Genomic DNA, 19443 nt, shown 5'->3' with positions numbered 1-19443 from the left:
AGGGTCACTGATTCTTAAGGGAACGGTCAAGATAGATGCAGAAAGGTGTTTTTCCCTTCTGGGGCACAGTCCAGAACCAGACGACATAATCTCAGATTAAAAGGTTGCACGTTTAAAACAGGTAAGGAGGAATTTATTCTCTCAGAAGATAGTGAATCTTCATTTTTTTTTAAACTGCAGTGGGCTGTTCATACTGGGCCATTAAATAGTAAAGATATTTTTCATCAGTAAGGGACCAGAGGATTATAGGGAAAAACACTGGAAAGTACAGTTGGGGATTAGCAGGGTATGATATTCTCACTGAACAGTGAGAAAGATATGAGTTGAATAGCGTATTTCTGCACCTATATCTTATGCTAGTGATTGAGAGAATCTGGTGGGACTCAACAAAATTTTAAGAGTCTGAAAAAGGAGTCTGATAAAGTAGCTAAGTACAATGAGACTAATGGTAAGTATTGCTGTAAAAAGGATTTTTGCTAAGAGGAAAAGCAATTACATGTCCTTAAATTACATGGCTAAACACAAATCTATATTTGTGGATGCAGAAAGGGTTACTTTTTTGTCCACCTCTGTGGTGTGGATGTCACTAGCTCATCCTTTGTTACCTTAGAGAATGTGGTTGCTAGTTACCTTCACGAACTGCGGCAGTCCATTTGATGTTGCATGCCCACAATTCTGTTAAGGAGGAGTTCCAAGATTCTTACACAGCAATGCTGAAGAATTGGCAATATATTTTCAAGATAGGATGGTGAATGACTTGGAGATGATGCTGCTTCCATGTGTCTGTTGTATCAATGACACAGCAATCCAGAAAATAATTTAGGTAATTCAGAAATCTAAAGTGAATTACCGGATTGTAAACCCAGATTATAGGAAGATGAATCAGTCATATCATATTTACTTTACTCCATGCAATGTTTATATGTTAGATGGTAAGAATATTTGAGGATGACAGCGACAGAGCGAGGGAAGAAATGCAGACAATTATATTTGACTGTCAAAATTGAAATTCTGGGACAAACACAATATTCAGTACGCTGACAACAGGAAAATCTAATAAAGTTACTTTGGAAATATACAGAAACCGGTAGAGATAACTAGGATGTACCCTTCAGCTAGACATGATGCAAATGTAGAGGTATCAGTAGCAAAACAAATAACATCCGTATGGTCTAAATCTGGAAAAACAAAATCAGGAAAACAAAGATTCAATATATGCCAGAAAATCACTTGATAGAACCTAGTCAAAGCAGTTCCATTTCTCCAGTAGAATTAGGCCCAAAGACTGATGGGTTGACTAGATTTTTCAGAGATTACAGGAAGGTAAATGTGGTAACTAAATAAAATCTTTCCTACTCGCTCACTTAGAAGACTGGATAGTAAGGAATGAGGCACTGTCAATCCGAAAATTGAATTGAATTGAATCTGGATACAAGATGCCGCTGGATATGGTCGACTCCTTGCGAGCTCCTGCATGCAGATCTAAGTTGCTACAATCATTCTCCATTCTTTAAACTTAATAGCATACATTTAAAAATTAATAACTATGTTTATCTAAACTCACGGGTTTGAAGCTCTTCCTCAAAGTCAGCTTACTGGGTGAAGGCAGCGGACCACGTGATGTCCACAACCCATCCGACCGCTTCTTCTGGAGTAGCCAGCAAGACGCAGCCTACGTGCGCCCCAGGTTTGGGGCCTGCCGGAAAACGGAGGGACCCGAGAGAACAGCCCCAGGAAGATCAGACAGGAAACGCTCCCGGTCCCATAAGATGCCTGCCTGACATGAAATCTAACAGAATGTACTTGGAGAGCAGCCAAACACTTCTACACAAAACAAAAGTGGCTGGAACTGAAACCAGGAACTTCTCCACTGGATCCTAAGCAAACTCCCTCCGGTTAAAAAAAGAACACATAATAAATTACCTGCTACACTGGGTCCTAAGCAGACTCTGCAAAAATACACTAAACTGCAACCTATCTGCTCCACAGGATCCTAGGAAGGATCACTTAACTGGAAACAGTCACAATCCAATCCACCAGAACCATTCAACTGTATGAAACCTGCAAGGAAGGGGGATTAGCATGCTTGCCTGCTAGTAAGACTAAGACTATGTGATTTCAAGACCCCCTACTGCTCCAAATCCCCCCATAATTTCAGGAACTCCAACCACAATGCCGTGCTTCTTCTCCCAGCTTACAGGCAAAAGCACAAACAGGAGACCCCTTCGCAGATACGGTTCCAGTGCTGGTCGCAGAAGGTAGAAGATCAACTCTGGTGCTGTTTGGAACCGGCTGATTGGGCCATGTTCAAACAATCCGCAGGTACCTTAGACAAGAACACCACTACCGTCACAGACTTTATCAGCAAGCGTGTGGTGGACTGTATACCGAGAAAGTCAATCCGGGGTGTTCCCCAACAGGAAGTCCTGGATGAATAAGGACATACAGAACCTGCAAAAACCAGGCAGGAGGCCTTCAGATCAGGAGACCCACTCAAATATAAGGAATCCAAGTATAATCTGCGCAGAGACCTTAAGATAGCCAAGGACCAATACCGATTCAAACTACAGAGTTAGACAGACACCCTGCCACTATGGCAAGAACTGAATGACATCACCAGTTCTAAAAAGAGACAGTGCAAGATAGCAGATGACACATCCCACTCAGATTGTCACAATGCCTTCTGTGCTTGCTTTGAGCAGAATTTCAACGAAAAGGTAACACCTATTCCAACAAGTCCTGACGAACCTATCCCAACAATCACTACATCAGTGGTCAGATCAGATTTCCTTTGTGCGAATCCAAGGAAAGCGATGGGATCAGACGGAGTACCAAGCCGTGCACTCAGAACGTGTGCAGATCAACTTGCAGAGGTCTTCTCAAACAGCTTCAACTTCTCCCTGCAGTGGGCCACTGTCCCTGCCTGTTTCAAGAGGGCCAGATCATTCCTGTGCCTAAGAAGTCTCATGCAGCATGTCTCAATGACTACCGACCAGCGACCCTAACTTCTGTGGTCATGCAATGCTTTGAAAGGCTGGTCATGGCATTAAATAAACTCCAGCCTCCCCACTACTCGACCCACTCCAATTGCCTATCGGACCAACAGATCCACGTCAGATGCCATATCACTTGCTCTTCACTCCTCCCTAGAACACCTTGACACCAAGAACAGCAAAGTAAGAATCCTACTCATTGAAGGCTGAACTGTAGTCAACACTATTACTCTCTCGAGACTGATTACTAAGCTCAGTGATCTCAGATTAAGCCCCACTCTCTGCAACTGGAACCCGAGTTTTCTGACCCACAGGCCACAAATCAGAGAAGACTGGGGACAATATTCGTCCTCTCTAACAACACTGCAGCCCCCTACTGTACTCAATGTATACCCATGACTGTGTCGCCAAATACCAGACTAATGCGATTTACAAGTTCATTGAAGACACCACCAGTCGGTCAAATCTCAGATGGCAACGAAACAGACTACAGATGGGAGGTGGAAGACCTGGAAAATAGTACACTAAGAACAACCTTAAAGCCAGCAAAACCAAGGAACTCATTATTGACTTGTGGCAGGATGTTACTCATGCCCCCCTACACATTAACAGCACAGAGGTGGAACAAGTGGAGAGTGTCAAGGTCCTGGGAGTGAACATCCACAACCACCTTTCTTGGACTCTTCATGTGGATGCACTGGTGACAAAGGCTCAACAACGTCTCTTCCTCCTCAGGCAGCTGAGGAAATTTGGCATGACGGCGAATACTCTTGCCAACTTTTATAGATGCGCCACTGAGAGCATTCTGTCTGGATGTATCACTACCTGGTATGGCAAATGTACCATTCAAGTTTGAAGATGGTTACAGAGAGTGGTGAACTCGGCCCGGACAATCACAAAGGCCAACCTCCCATCTACAGGATCCATCTACCAGGCTCGCTGTCAAGGAAAGACTGCCAGCATTCTCAAAGATCCATCCTATCTGGCAATGTTTTTCTACAACTTCTGCCATCGGGGAGAAGGTACATAACATGCACCAGCTAATTTCAAAATAGTTTCTACCTTACTGTTGTTAGAATTCTGAATAGACTCACAAACTCTTCACATTCACCTGTATATGTGTTTTTGTTTTCTGCCACTGTTTACCTGTTATTTACTTATCTATGCTAATTAACTCTGATCTGCCTGTATTGCTTGCAAGACAAAGCTTGATTGATTTATTACAATAGTACTGTCATGCACTGTTGACACCAAGAACTAATGTGATATCAGCTTCGCTATACCAAATGTTGAACATCAATGTCAAGCCATGTCATTCAGGTTTAAAACTGCTTCAGCTACTTTCCAAAGACTTATGAATCAAGCTGAGCTAATGCATCTAACTGGGCGATTTACAAAGATGACATATAAAGTAGGCAAGAACATGAACAAGTGGAAGCCTGATTTGAACAGTTAGCTGACCCAGTAACAGACCTTGACAAGCGCAAGTCGACAAAAGCAAGGAGCACATACCTTGGACAAACAATTGGGCAAGTTTTGCCCAGAATGGACCAAGTAAAAAAGGGCTTTGATAGAATTAACTGTTCCTAAAACTAAATGGGAAATCATAATGTTTTTAGGAGCATGTGACTTCTTTCAGAAATTTGCATCAGATATTAGCACAACAATTGCATCTCTAACAGATGAGTGATTTTGACGGGTACAGTTAAGGGTGGGGCACAGGGTCTTATTGCAAATTAATTAATTGGGCATAGAGAAGCCAGCATAGTACACTTCAAGAAACTGAAGTAGCAAAAAGTAATACTCTACAGTAGAAAGGAAACTCTAGGATTATCATTGGCTTTCAAACATTTTAATGGTTATGACAGCCATGGTAACAGAGAAATACTAATTAACATTAACCATAATTATATGGCCTTTGTAGAGGAACTTAAAATGCTGGCCTGTTTCAATGGGGTTTGTTAGCCCAATCTTACAGGAAATCATATTGCTGGAAATATGTTAGTACATCTGCAATCAAAATGCAACGACATTGGAATAATTTGAAGATTAAAAGTGGTAGCAAGAAATCTTATACATGAGTGAGCATAAATGTAATTTCCTGTGTTGTTACATATATCATATTTACATGATAATGAAACATTTGGTAGTTGCTTCATCCCCCAAGTGTGAAGACATGTTAGTCTGTGTGTTTGTAGAAGAAATGGTACTATACTGATAGTTCTTGGTTGAAGAGGTTTTATCCTGTGATTTCTTGGAAACGAAAGGCAAAGAGACCTACAGGTAGACTATCTTTTACCCGAAATCCGAAAAGTTCCACAGTCTAAAGTTTTTTTGTGAAGTTTTTTTTCCTCAACATTTGGCACGCAAACAGTTAACCCAAGTCGACACCCACTCACTGAGACATAATGTGGGGGGGCACCTGGCATAGCTCGGGCAGGCTTATATTTTGTTTCAAGGACCCATTTTACTTAGTGTGTCATGCTCCTCTGGTAAAATATTTTAAAATTTCACCAAACTGTCACTTATTCAGAAATTCGAAAAATTCTGAATTCCGAAAACCAACTGGTCCCGAACATTTCGAATGTGAAGTTGTACAGATTATTTGCTGATTACTAGAAAAGCACTTAATTCAGAGAACAAGACCAATAAAGGATTTTCAGAGGTAGACTTTATAGCTTAAAAATTGCAGAACAGACTTGGAAAAAAACCTTAGATCTGTGCAGTTCATTGTATAACAACAGCCTTTTGGGTTAAGTTGCTGTGTATTTTCACAGGCATAAGAGTTGGAGGCTTACAGTTAGAGGTCAGTTAATAATTAAAATAAAACCAGGTCTCTTTACATGACATGACCGAGAAATCCCACTCAGCTTAACTCGCAGGGTTCCTGCTTTCCCTTTTGAAAATTCCAGAATATCTTACACTATTCTGTAGCTGTCAGCAATTGGATTGCGTCCATAGGAAATTAAAGGAACATTGAGAAGTCAACTCACCTTATCTTCTCATCTCTCATCCTGAACTACAGGGTTTTGTTCTCATCTATTTTGTTCCAAACTCATGATATCGCTGCAAAGGCACATTGTCTTGGCCATGTATGAATGTTTGAGATTAAGGGTATTTAGTTTTTTTTTGTATAGCAGCTTAGTGGATATATGTTAGACAAGTGGCAAACTAGTTAAGTTTTTTGAAATGTTATTTTTAAGTTTATTTAAGCAAACTAGTGGAAGTTTTATTTGTTCTAGATAACAAAAAACATGCACGAATAGACAATACTGGCAATTAAATAAAGACTTGGTACATCAGGAGTAGTAGGACTTGATTACTACTGCACCACCCCATCCATTACGTTACAAGCCACTTTAAGGAATACAATGTTGGAATTACTGGATTTTGAAAGGGGACTCGAAAGTGAAAAATTTTAGTAATGAGCATCACAGGGATGCAAATCCAAATTTTTTTATTTTAAATTCTGCATGTTTTCATGTATTCATCATAATGAAACATTTGGAAGTGGTGTCTCATTTCCTATGGGTAGAAACATGTTGGGACGAAACAGATATTTATAGACCGAAAAACTGGCAGATAAACCGTATGGACACTTCTTGGGAGTAAACCGGATTTTACCAAAGAATGAGGTTGGCAATTTGATGTGGGCTGTAAGTCATTTGCTAATTACAGCAAAAAAAACAAGCAAAAGATTTTAAGAGAAAAAAAGAGAAGAGACCGGAATTATTACCCTTATTGCCAGAAAAGACATTTGGACCCCTTACATTTGTTGCCTAGCAATCCTTTCTGTTGTTGGTTTGTTTCAAAACATTATGGGGTCAGAATGAAACAGAACTTCAAAGTTTACACTAAAATTTCTTTGCTACCTTGTAAATCCTGAAAGACTGAAGAGATGTCACTTTCCAGATAGAAACCAGTCTGATTTCCCTCCAAATTGAAGCCATATTTACAAGGCCTTCCATCCAATTCAATTTTGTCAACAAGAAACAAAGTATACTGTGAGAATTCAAGAAATTTATCCTTTACTTTTCAGCCATCGGTCAATAATGAAGCTTATTTTGCCCTTTTTGAACATTATTTCTGCAGAGTAATGTTGTCTTGTGTGTTGCGATTATATACATAAAACAATGACTGCAGATGCTGGAAACCAGAGTTTAGATTAGAGTGATGCTGGAAAAGCACAGCAGTTCAGGCAGCATCCGAGGAGCAGTTGTGATTGCATTTGCTCTTGAATTAAAAAGGAATTGTAGTTTTAATTCCAGATTGCAGCTTTGTTAACTAATTTTTCCATTTGTATGTGGAAACTAGACTTGCTTTCTAAACTCATTAATGAAATCTTGTGGAACGTGAATCCTGAACAGCAGTACCAACAGGGAAACAACTTGCCATTTTGGTGATTGAATCACTTAAAACATTTAGACCAATGGTGTAACATGTAGAACTGATGTGGCTTAATTACCAGTGCATTCCTCCTGTCCCAGCCGTAGCTCAAGAATGCATTTTCACATGACAACTGCACCAGATTGACCACTTGTTCAAAATGCTGAACACTTGCCCTGAAATATACTCTACTCCCAGTTCATAAACAACGATTAGAGGCAAGCCAGGGCAAAGAGGCACAAAGTCTACTTGAAGATTAATTTGACTTCAACTGGGAAAATAATGCACTGAACCACTCACATTGAAACCTGTTTCAAAGTGGATGACAAAGATGCAATATGACAAACGTTAATGTGGATTTTTAAAAATAAAATGCCTTCCCCGCCTCTTTACCAATCACTGACCTCACTCCTATCTCTTTCCTTATATTAGATTAGATTACATTACAGTGTGGAAACAGGCCCTTCGGCCCAACAAGTCCACACCGACCCGCCGAAGCGAAACCCCGCCTCTTTACCAATCACTGACCTCACTCCTATCTCTTTCCTTATATAGAGTCCATGACAAGCATGCTCTTCAATAAAAATGTATTTACTCTTGAACTCCAAGATTAATTGAGGGAAAGTTAACTGCAGTCCAGATCACCACCTGCCAATTCAGCAACACAAATGTTCGATAAATGGCATTAGTGGCTATAATGTTCCCCACTTGCAAATAATTCCAAGCAGTTTGACGAAGCTTTTAGTCATTTCATTGTCTTAATCCTGAAACAAAGGCAAATTGCCTTTCATAATCTCAGGATGTCACATGCACTTTTATAACTGGCAATGTATTTTTCAGTATGGCATCATTTATAACGTAGAAAATGTGGAAAGCTGTCAAAATCCTACACAGATCATATGAAGGGATATGGTTATGCTTGTGGTGAGAAGTCTTATGCTACTACAGTAACTGCAGTATACCAAATTCTTCGATCTCTCCTTTGCTGAAGTGCTTCAGGAAGTCACCAGAACAGGCCTGCAGATATCAATGAGAAGTTCTGGTTAGGGAAGTTCTTCAATCTCTCTAGGTTGCATGCCACCGAAATTAGAGAACCACTGTACGTAATGATTGCACCCTAGGTGCAAAAACATCCAAACTATGAAAATCAAATTTGAGTACTTTGAAAAGCTCTGGTCTTCAAATCAAGACTCCAAGACAGAGTTAGGTTTCAGGTAGCACCAAATGTCTGCTGTGAAGCAATGGGCATAACTTCTGATGATACTGATCTCAAAGCTGGAGAGAATTCTCATACTAATGTAGTATGCTCTTTAGGGATGCCACTGTTGATGAAGAAATCGATGCACACTTTCAGAAAGTAAGATATGTCCAAGATCAACTCCATGATTGTCTGGAAGCAGCACAGTGTTAATTGGAAGATTAAAATCAAATTCTACCATGTCTTTGTCTTTTTCACAGCACAACACGAGCAAAATATTAGATTTCCAACATCCATAGTACCAAATCATATTGGATTCGAACATTAAATGTTTCTCTCACCATGGTGGGTGTAAGATTTGTGGAGTTTCTCCAAAACTTTGTTTTTATTTCATTGCCCTCACTACTCTGGCATAGAAACCGATCTCTGCTATAGGCAGAAAAATGTCCAAAAACACCCAAGATCCAATAAGAGAATGAGACCGGACAAAAATCAAATCACAAATTGATTACAAATGGCCCCACAAAATGCAGAACACTTTGCAAAAAAATTAACAAATGGGGAATAGTGTCTCATGTAGATTTTCAACAGGGCAGAGTAATAAGAATGCCTGGACTGCAGATACTCTGAAAAACAAATGCAAATGACTGGTTCATATGGAAGCAATTCAGGATGTTGAGGGCCATCTTGTCTTTTATCCTTATTCAGATTTACCAACATTTTACTGATCTTCAGGCAGTTTATTTTTAAATTACACCTGATGTTTTATAATGTGCAATTACAACAGACCCATAAATATTTGTCTAATAACTTTTTACTTACCACTGAGATGAGTAAGTTGGTTGGAGCCTAAAGCAAATGATTTCGCCCACTCTACTCCCAGAACTGTTTCTAACCATTCACCCTGCACAATTCAATGTATCTTTGAGAGACCACTCAATCAAGGCAAAAGCTTTGACAAGGCAGGTAATCCACTGACCTGTGGGTCAAGCAGTCACCTCTCCCATCTGGGCAATGCTTCGACCAGCAGCTGCTACTTTTCAACCACTCTCGCACTGTCACCTGTTGGTTTCTCTCCTGCTCCGTCTGCTAATATGTACAACTACCTCTCAACAGTGAGTGTATTAGCAGAACATGTGGGAAGACAACTACCTGTGAATGGCGGACCAGAAGGCGTGCAGAAATCAAAGAACGTTTGTACCAAAAGGCACACATCTGGCAACTGCACAACTATATAAAAAGAGGACAGATCGGAGAAAGATATCTCATCCCAAAACTAGTCATTAAATATTCAAGAGAAAGATATTCCAGAGAGACAAGTTCTGTACAGCACATGGTGTATATCCCTCCAAGAATCTACACCAAATTTGCTATTTTCATTGTGTCAGGAGGAAGACCTGAGATGTTAAAGGGTTAATTTGCTCTGCTGACCTGCAGGAAATTGGATATCCCAAGGGTAGGGGGTACGTCTCGGTCTTGCAGGTAGAATGCAAGGAATTTACATTTCCATCGCTTGTCATTCAGAGCCATTTCCTAATGTTAGGTTTTTTTTCCCCCCGAGAACCTTACACACTTAACGCAACTGCAACACACCAGCTTCTGTGAACAACCAAAATTGTATTAAGCACAGTACAGTACGAACTTTCTGGAGGAACTTTTAACGCCTTGCAGAGTCATGTCAAAGCTCTCTCTGAACAAAGGAAACAGTCCTTCCTTTATACAAAATCTTTGCATCAGTTAGTAATGCCCATAAGACAACCTCCAGGTGAATTTTTTAAAGTGATTTATGCTGTAAATAAAGTATCACAGTGATGCATATATACCATGCATTACGTTCCTATTACTCCATGTTCTTACATTGATTGTGTGAACCTCTCGATCAACCGGCACATTCCTGATCCCAAAGTGTCAGTTAATAAAACATTTGCTGCATTTCCTGCTTATTTTCAATATAGTAAAAGTTGTCCTAAGGAAAATTCAATAAAATCCTAGGCATGACTTTGGACTGTGGGTGGTAATTTTAGTAAATCCTATACATTTTATTCAACTTAAGATTTTTGAACCGCCAATCAAAATTCACTCCAACCTAAGCAATACATAAAAACTCACATTTTGGTAAATACCTACAGTTTCCTCTCATCAATACCCTGGTGATGTAACAGTTAAACAAAAGCACATGGTTGAACCAACTTTTAATATTTTCACTTGAAAAGCTTTCATAACAAAACTTTCAAACTGTGAATTCTAAATGCACATTTAGGATATTTTAATGAGAAAGTAATTTGCAATTTTGAGGAATTATAGATAGAGATATTTTAAATTAGTACAGAAGACAATGAAGAACACAAGGAGGGTATATGATTCCAGACAGTGAGTCCTAGTTGGCTGTATAAAGGCCAGTGGTCAAAAGAACAGAAGTGTACAACAACAGAATCAAAGAAATACACTCAGTCATGCTCAATCTGAGTTGATGGCCAAGGGATGAAAGGCTCAATCTGAGTTGATGGCCAAGGGGCAAGCATATGAAGTTTATTGTAGGGTCAAAAACAAGATCATTACCTTTGAATAAGTCAAACTTCCTCCAGCCATATGCAATCTGAAAGTTAGACGAGCACATAACTGTGCATCAGCTGGACAAGGGTTGAGAGGATTCATCCTCAATAACTACTAGAATTGGGTTTTGTTCAAAATCATACAACAGTGAGGTTTGGTACAGAAAATCATTTTTTTTCTAATTACACTAACTTCAACAGGGAGTGCTGAGAACTCTCAGCAAGTCAGGCCTCATCTTAACAGAAGGGAAAAATCTAAATGTTTCACATTACTTGGTTTGAATATTTCCAGTCACATTTTTATTTTAACTGCTGGGAGAATGAAAATTATAATAAATTAAACTCTTTCTGCAAAAATATAGGGAAAGTAAAATGCAGGTCTGTCAAGAACATTGATATAACTTTATTAGCACCTATAGTGTGTGGCAATTCCCACAGTGCAAGAGAAGCCACATTGGACTGATATGATTTTACCATTGTTCAGAGTGGAGCGAGTAAACAATTGTTTTTGTTTTTAAGAAAGCCCACAAAGGCATTGAAATGGTGACTCCAGTCTACGTGACTCCCACCCTAAAGTACTCGGCATGTTTCTGGATCTGGTGTCAATTTGGCACAGCACTCCTGCCACCTGCAATATGTAACGAGTCCACAAGAAGTATACACTTCTTGGTGTGTTCCAGAGGCAGTGGGGACCTCTGAAGTAAACTGGAGAAATTACAAATTGCAACTGATACCCAAAGGGAATTACATTTTAAAGTGCAAACAACTGAACTGAAGCACACTAAAATGTCCTAAGATATCTAGTAAGCAGCACCTCTGAAGTCAATATCCATGCCAATGATAAGTGGTTAGTAGCAATTGTATCATATGTTTGGTTAGGATGGCAGTAGAATTTTCTGGTATTCTGTATTGTCATAACTGGTACAACTACTGTTAAATATGCATAAACTGGGAAGTTTTTATAAAGATAGTGCTAATGCAACATCTAGACTGGTCAGTTTATTTGTAAAGCCAAAAGATTAAGAGTTTTCAATTACAACTGCTCACAAATTCTATTTCAGTATATTGCAAGTAAACTACCAGTGTGTGCTGACAATTGTTCCTGGATTTCTGCTTTCTGCTCTTACAATTGAGTTGAATTTGCTCCATCTCTTAAGATGCATTTTTTCTGTAGAGGCTCCTGTAAGTTAATAACCATCATTATATTCCTCCCTTCCTGGCCTATTATCACCTGCTGGTATATCAAGCCTGAAAAGTGCCTTTGCATATACAAATAATTTCTGTCTATTGGCAAGAGAAATTTCAACTGCTGCAGACAATAATTCCAGATTAAATTTATTGAAAATTGCGATAACATACTTGCTTAAAATTTTGCTATTCTGGGCAACTTGTCAAAGCATTTCTAGCAATATCATTTGATATCAATAAACTGAGTAAAAAGATTTCTCACAGTTAAGTGAAAAGAATAAAAAAAGTCCACAAAATCAGCTGGCACAACACCAGCTGGTAATTCTCACTTTTTCAGATGAGATGTCAATTTAGTGTATTTAATCACCTTTAGAATGCAATCTCTTAAAACTGAATGTTTCTACTTACTATTGTTTATTGTTCTAAGAATTCCATCAGCACATTCCCACAGTTTTTCACCAGATTTATCAGTGAGATCTTAAATAATTTTCAATCACTGCTATAAAAGGTGCTTTTCTGGTCCTACTCTCATTTTATTCACTATAATATGACCGGGAGATGAGGGCCCAAAACTATAATTCAACATGTGCCTCAAAATGGTGATATTTCAAGCTAATCGTGTCTTTCAAAGTTATACCAATTCATTTATCCTAAAAATATCAAACATGTTAAAACCTGACAGGAATACCAAGTGATAACTGCAACAAGCTTAATACATTCCGGCCATGTGCTTTAAATTTGTAATTTATAAACTTTAGTGAGTGGAAAAGGAGCAAGTCTTAGGCTTTCTGATTTTGTACACGAAATATTAGCTTATACTTACTGTTACTTTAAACTCAAAAACATGGAGGAAGGGCACTGTCTTTCATTAGAAAGCAAGCCAATGGTATCTGTAGCAATTGTCTTTGTAAGAAATTTTACAATTATTTTAAGCAGATTCCCATGTCACTCTTCAGTATTAAGAGTTAGGATTATATCATGTTACAGTCAAGGCAAATCTCCTAAAATGGAGCAATCTGTATCCAGTATGCCATGAGACGGCACAAACTGACAGCATTTAAAGAACCAATTCGCTACTTTTCGCCCAAAAGATTAGCAGTTGTGTAAACCCTTTACACCACCAGGTATGAAATATTTCCACGTTCTTTTTAAAAAGACAGTAAAGAAAAGTAACTGACTTAGAAAACAAAATCCCTTTAAGAATTCTCTTTCATAAGATGAGATGATCACTGACAAAGCTAGCATCTGATGACTCTTGGAATACAGAGGAACCTTGATTATCCGGCAAGACTACAAGGTTGGCTAAACTGTGTTATCTGGCATTCGAGTACCAAAAACATACACCTAGCCAGTGTCGTTCAGATAATCAAGGTTCCTCTGTAAAAGACTTGCTAGGCCATTTCAGAGTAGTGTAGTGCTAATTACATTGCTGTAGGTCTGGAGTCATGTGGGCCAGATCAGGTAAAGGTGGCAAATTTCTTCTAGAAGCACTAGTAAACCAGGTATGTTTTTTCAAGGTTGAACTGCGGTCTCACGGTAACCTCAGAGCGGCTTAATTCCAAACAGGTCTATTGAATTTAAATTCCACCAGGTAGTAGGTTGGGATTAGAACCAATGTCCTGAAAACATCAGTCTGGAACCTCTGAATTACTACTCCAGTTACATCACCACTACACCAGCTTTCCATGCCCTCAAAAATTATCTACACGTTCAAAACTGAATAGTTACTTCAATATCCCATCACTAATGCAAGATTAACATGATCCTGTAGCAGGTTTGGACCAGTTACAATTTCATAAGTTGTAATGACAAAACTGAATGGAAATATTAGCTGTCAATCAGAACTCAAAACCATATTTCCTGAGAGCAAACTGATTAGCCAACTCCATATCCTCACAATATGGACCAGGTATTGTTATCTCTATTAACATCTTGAAATTCAACTATGTACTCAATGTTTACCTAGCACCTAAATCTAACCACCATCAGCTCAAGCAAAACTCTAGTCGCCATTATCCTAGCAATTCTTTACATTGTCTTCAACTCCACTGTTGTACATCCACTTTCAGGTCCCAAACTATCAAGTAAAACATTGTGTTTAAATTCCTTCATGGTCTTTCCAACCTCCTCAAGCATTCATACACATGCACCAAACCACCCCACCAGCCTGTGGCTGACCACTTCAACACCCTCCCATTCTGCCAAGGACATGCAAATCCAAGCCACCTGCTGCCTAGAGGAAGAATGCCTCCTCATCCGCCTTGGGACCCTCCAACCACATGGCATCAACATCGATTCCACCAGTTTCCTCACCAGCCCTCCACAGACATCATTCCAGATCCAACCCTCCAACTCTGAACCGCCCCCTTGACTGCCCTACCGGTCCACCTTCATTCTCATCTATCCACTCCACCCTCCCCATCACCATCACCCCACCAATCTCCATCTACTTATCATCTTCCAACCTACCTTCGTGTAGCCCAACCCCCACCGTCCTACTTATCGCGCACACACACCTAATTCCTGATGAAGGCTTTATGCCCAAAACATAGATTCTCTTGCTCGTCGAATGCTGCCCGACGTGCTGTGCATTTCCAGTGCTGCACTTTGACTGAAGCAGTCATACACCCACGAACCTCTTCATTCTGAAGGCAATCTTATCTTAGGACCGTCCCAGTGGAATAGTCATTCTTCCACTCCTTCAAGACCCCTTAACTCATCAGACCAAAGTTTTCAGTCATCCTGAGTTGAAAGGTGTGGTGCTGGAAAAGCGCAGCAGGCCAGGCAGCATCTGAGGAGCAGGAGAATCGACATTTCGGGCGTAAGCCCTTCTTCAGGAATGAGGCTGGTGTGCCAAGCGGGCTGAGATAAAAGGTTGGGGGGGGGGGGGAATTTGGGGGAGGGGCGTTGGGAATACGATAGGTGGAAGGAGGTGAGGGTGATAGGCCAGAGAGGTCAGGAAGAAGGTTGCAGATCAAGAGTCATCCTTCCTAATAATCTCTCTGTAGCCTTGCTTCACTTCATGTTTTGTTGCACTTGGGATAATTTCCATATAAATAGAAATCTAATCAAACTACTGCAATTTTAATTCAGGACATAGGGGACTGAACCCAACGTCAGAATCAGAAGTCGACGTGGAAGGTGGCTATTCAGAAGGTGGTCTTGTGGCACGGAGGTAGCTTCCTTGCCTTTGAGCTAGAGAAAAGTGGAGTTGCAGGTAGATAGGATAATGAAGAAAGCGTTGATGTGCGTTCCTTTATTGGTCAGAGCACAGGAGTTGGAAGGTCATGTTGCGGCTGTACAGGACATTGGTTAGGCCACTGTTGGAATACTGCGTGCAATTCTGGTCTCCTTCCTATCGGTAAGATGCTGTGAAACTTGAAAGGGTTCAGAAAAGATTTACAAGGATGTTGCCAGGGTTGGAGGACTTGAGCTATAGGGAGAGGTTGAATAGGCTAGGAGCGTCGGAAGCTGCGGGCTGACCTTATACACGTAGAGGGTGGTACGTGTATGGAATGAGCTGCCAGAGGAAGTGGTGGAGGCTAGTACAATTGCAACATTTAAAAGGCATCTGGATGAGTATATGAATAGGAAGGGTTTGGAGGGATATGGGCTAGGTGCTGGCAGGTGGGACTAGATTGGGTTGGGATATCTGGTCGGTATAGACAAGTTGGACCGAAGGGTCTGTTTCTGTGCTGTACATCTCTATGACTCTAAGTACACTCTAGGACTTGCTGGCTATGGAAAATGGATTAGTAACGTGGCCAAACAGTTTAACTGCCAGCTTGCAAGTCCTTCCAAAATACATATAGCAGGCAGTGAAAACAAGAGTTTCTTGGTCTCCATAAATGGTGGATAAAAACAGAAGGACATCCAGCTGCCAAATCCAAAATGAAGGTTGATACCAAGATATTCAACCAGCATTGTGGTGATCTCATGAAATAGGAAAATTGCTGAGAAAAATAATGGAGATATTTAACATAACAATGGCCAACAAGCAGCCACCCAGCCAATCCTACTTTCGAGCTTACAGCCAATAGTTTGCATTCAATAACTTTTTAAATGTTGAGAATTTCTTCTCCTACTACCCTTTCAGGTAGTCAACGCCAGATTCCAAAGAAGAATTTCCCCTTGATTGCTCTATAAATCTACCTATTAATTCATATCAATACACTAATTTGGATAGCTCAGGCCATATGGAGGAGGGATTTCCCAGTCACTGTTTAAATGCCCCAATTTGACATGCTTTACTTAGATCTCTCCAAAATTCTGCAATCCAGGCAAAACCTAGTTAATCTCCTCTGTACCCTGTCCAGCACAAGAACATCTTTCCAACAGTGCAGTCCAGAACTTCATCCAACAGTAGTAGCATAATCTCCTAGTTTATGTTCTATGCCTAGCTTATAAAGGCAAGCACCCCATGTGCCTCCTTGACCACCTTATCTGTGGTCCTACGGATATTCCAATATTTCATTTCTTTACCCTTTCAAGTATCATTTCACTTAGTACTTAAATGGAGAGTAAATGAGAACAGAATGCTGAAAACAATAAATGCTGGAGATCACAGCAGGTCAGGCAGCATCCTTGGAGAGAGATAATGTTGAGTCTAGATGACTTCATCAGAGTACTGTGTTGTATCATTAGCCATCGTTGGTACAGATGTGATGGGCTTAAAGCTATGGGCTGTTCTGTTGATCTCTATGACTGGTCATACAAAGCAAGCTCAAGGGGATCAATAAACTACTTCTGCTCCTGTCTTGTGTGCTTCCTTGTGGTGTTAGCTTTCCCAAAAAGCATCAACTCACTTCTACCTCTACATTTAGAGATTAGCCAAACCAGTATTATTGCAGATCGCAATTTGCAACCTTCCACTGACATTATCAATAGAAATAACTCAGGTTAAGACACACCAACAGACTGTTTATATATAAACGCACTATGACCACATTTACACTTAAATATGCTGGATTAAATGGTTCCAACTAAAATCACAAGAAACAGACTAGGAACTGTGCTTCCTTAATGCAATTTGTCAATTTCACTGAAAAATGGAAATTTAAAACATGAATTTACAAAGAGTATCTGGGATGGCAAGAGAAACTTGTCAGGTGATTTCAGCTCAACCTCTTGAATAGCTCCACGTGTTGAATAAACACACGGCTCAGAAGACGAGAAAGGTTGAATTTCAAATAGAAAAAAAAGTTAACCAAACGGGTGCCAAACTGAGACATCCTGAATGAAAGGAAAGTTACGAATATAATGGGAAAGAAACAAGACGCTCCAAAAGAATTTTTTTATAGCAAGAGGAAGCGAAATACGTTTCACGTCCGGCTCCAAAAGGGTTAATTCTGCAGTATGTTTTTGGCGATATGGTTTAAAAAGAACTCTTAAAACACGAGTTAAATATTAATTGCTAGAACTTATCATAACCGGGGGAGACTAGGTGTTAAGGGGTTGTGAAGGTTGACAAGTTGTGCAGTTTACATTCCCGTTTTGAAAATAAAATAGCTTAAAACCGGGCCCGATCCGCCATCTTAACCAACACGAGACATGAACCACAACCCAGGCTTGGAGTGGGGAGGGGTTAGTGTTATCCAGAAATAAACACTTTTTTGAAAGTTTAAATACAGCCAACGTCTAAAGTGACTGCTATTACAACGGGATGCTTCAGTTTCCACCACCCCCCGCGACAACTTCAACTGAATCCGGCCTACCTGCTCCGCATTTCCTTCGCCGGACATTGTATGATTTTTTTAAATAAAAATATTGATTTAAAAACCACCACACAAATTAATTATTGTGGGTAAGTGTCGTTCAAGTGCGTGCAGAGCTGCCCCTGACAAACTAAAAATCCCACTTTACACTCAATAATGTTCCTAACCCACCCCACCTCCTCCTCCTGCGCCGCCTCAGCGCTTCACAAGATGGCGGCGCCGGCAGGCGAAAGCCCAACGGAAGCAGCCGTTTAGCATGAAGGCGCATGCGCATTCTCCGCTCGGCCTGTTCATTTCTTTCGGCCATTGTCATCCACACTCCTACCCTCAACTTCTTCACAACTAATCATTTTTAAGCGATAGGGTAAAGGAAGTGTTAGAAATTGCATTCGCATATAATTAAATTGTTCATATTTGAATTACAATGATCAAATGTTAACTTGTCCAGAAACTGCCTCCCGATCATATGTTAGTCAGATAAGGAAGAGAAAATTTCGAGAGGATTTGAGGCAATTGTCTCTCTTCCCCACGTGCCAGAGGATAGTGGGTATCTGGAACTTTTCATGTCGAGTGACCTTAGCTCAGAACTGAGTTAGATTTCTGTTCACAGGTGCTGCCAAACCTGCTCAGCTTTTTCAGCACTTTGTGTTTTTGCTTCTGGTAGCATTGGCTCAGTGGTTCGCACTGCTGTCTCACAGTGCCAGGGAATCAGGTACAATTCCACCCTCAAGTGACTCCACATTTGCCCCACATCTGTGCGGGTTTCCTCTGTAAGCTCTGATATCCTTCCACAGGCCATAGATTTGTAGGTTAGGCAGATTAGCTGTGCTAAATTGTCCGGGGTTGTGCAGGCTGGATGGATTAGCCTTGGGAAACGCACAGTTACAGGGATTGGATGGGGGAGTCTGGGTAGAAAGGTCTTCGGAGGGACAGTATAGACTCAATGGTCTGCTTTCACACAATAGGAATTCTATGAAGGAGCACATTACAGCAGATATTGGAATCTGTATTGAAAATAAAAATGCTGGAAATGTCAACGAGTCAGGCAGCATCTATGGAGAGAGAGTAAGCCCATTGTTTGAGTGCAGATGACTCAGCGTCATAGAGGTGTACAGCACGGAAACAGACCCTTTGGTCCAACTTGTCCATGCCAACCAGGTATCATAGAGTCATACAGATGTACTTTCGGTCCAACCCATCCATGCCGACCAGATACTCCAAACCAATCTAGTCCCACCTGCCAGCACCCGGCCCATATTCCTCCAAACCCTTCCTATTCATATACCTATCCAAATGCCTCTTAAATGTTGCAACTGTACCTGCCTCCACCACATCCTCTGGCAGCTCATTCCATACACATAACACCCTCTGTGTGAAAAAGTTGTCCCTTTGGTCTCTTTTATATCTTTCCC

General features: G+C 40.4%; 1 protein-coding gene across 1 annotated transcript in view; it reads right to left on the bottom strand.

Moving 5' to 3' along the window:
• Nucleotides 1-18263, bottom strand: part of cstf3 (cleavage stimulation factor, 3' pre-RNA, subunit 3) — a 115176-nt gene extending 96913 nt beyond the window's left edge. The window contains exon 1 of the mRNA XM_043705521.1: nt 18032-18263. Coding sequence (XP_043561456.1) covers nt 18032-18058 — 27 coding nt within the window. The 5' untranslated portion in view covers nt 18059-18263. The remainder of the gene's footprint in view (nt 1-18031) is intronic.
• Nucleotides 18264-19443: the final 1180 nt, after the last annotated feature.

The sequence above is a fragment of the Chiloscyllium plagiosum genome, chromosome 16 (genome assembly GCF_004010195.1).
Source record: "Chiloscyllium plagiosum isolate BGI_BamShark_2017 chromosome 16, ASM401019v2, whole genome shotgun sequence".
NCBI lineage: Eukaryota > Metazoa > Chordata > Chondrichthyes > Orectolobiformes > Hemiscylliidae > Chiloscyllium > Chiloscyllium plagiosum.
Note: the sequence above shows the minus strand (reverse complement) of the source record. Positions and strands in the feature narration are given on the sequence as shown.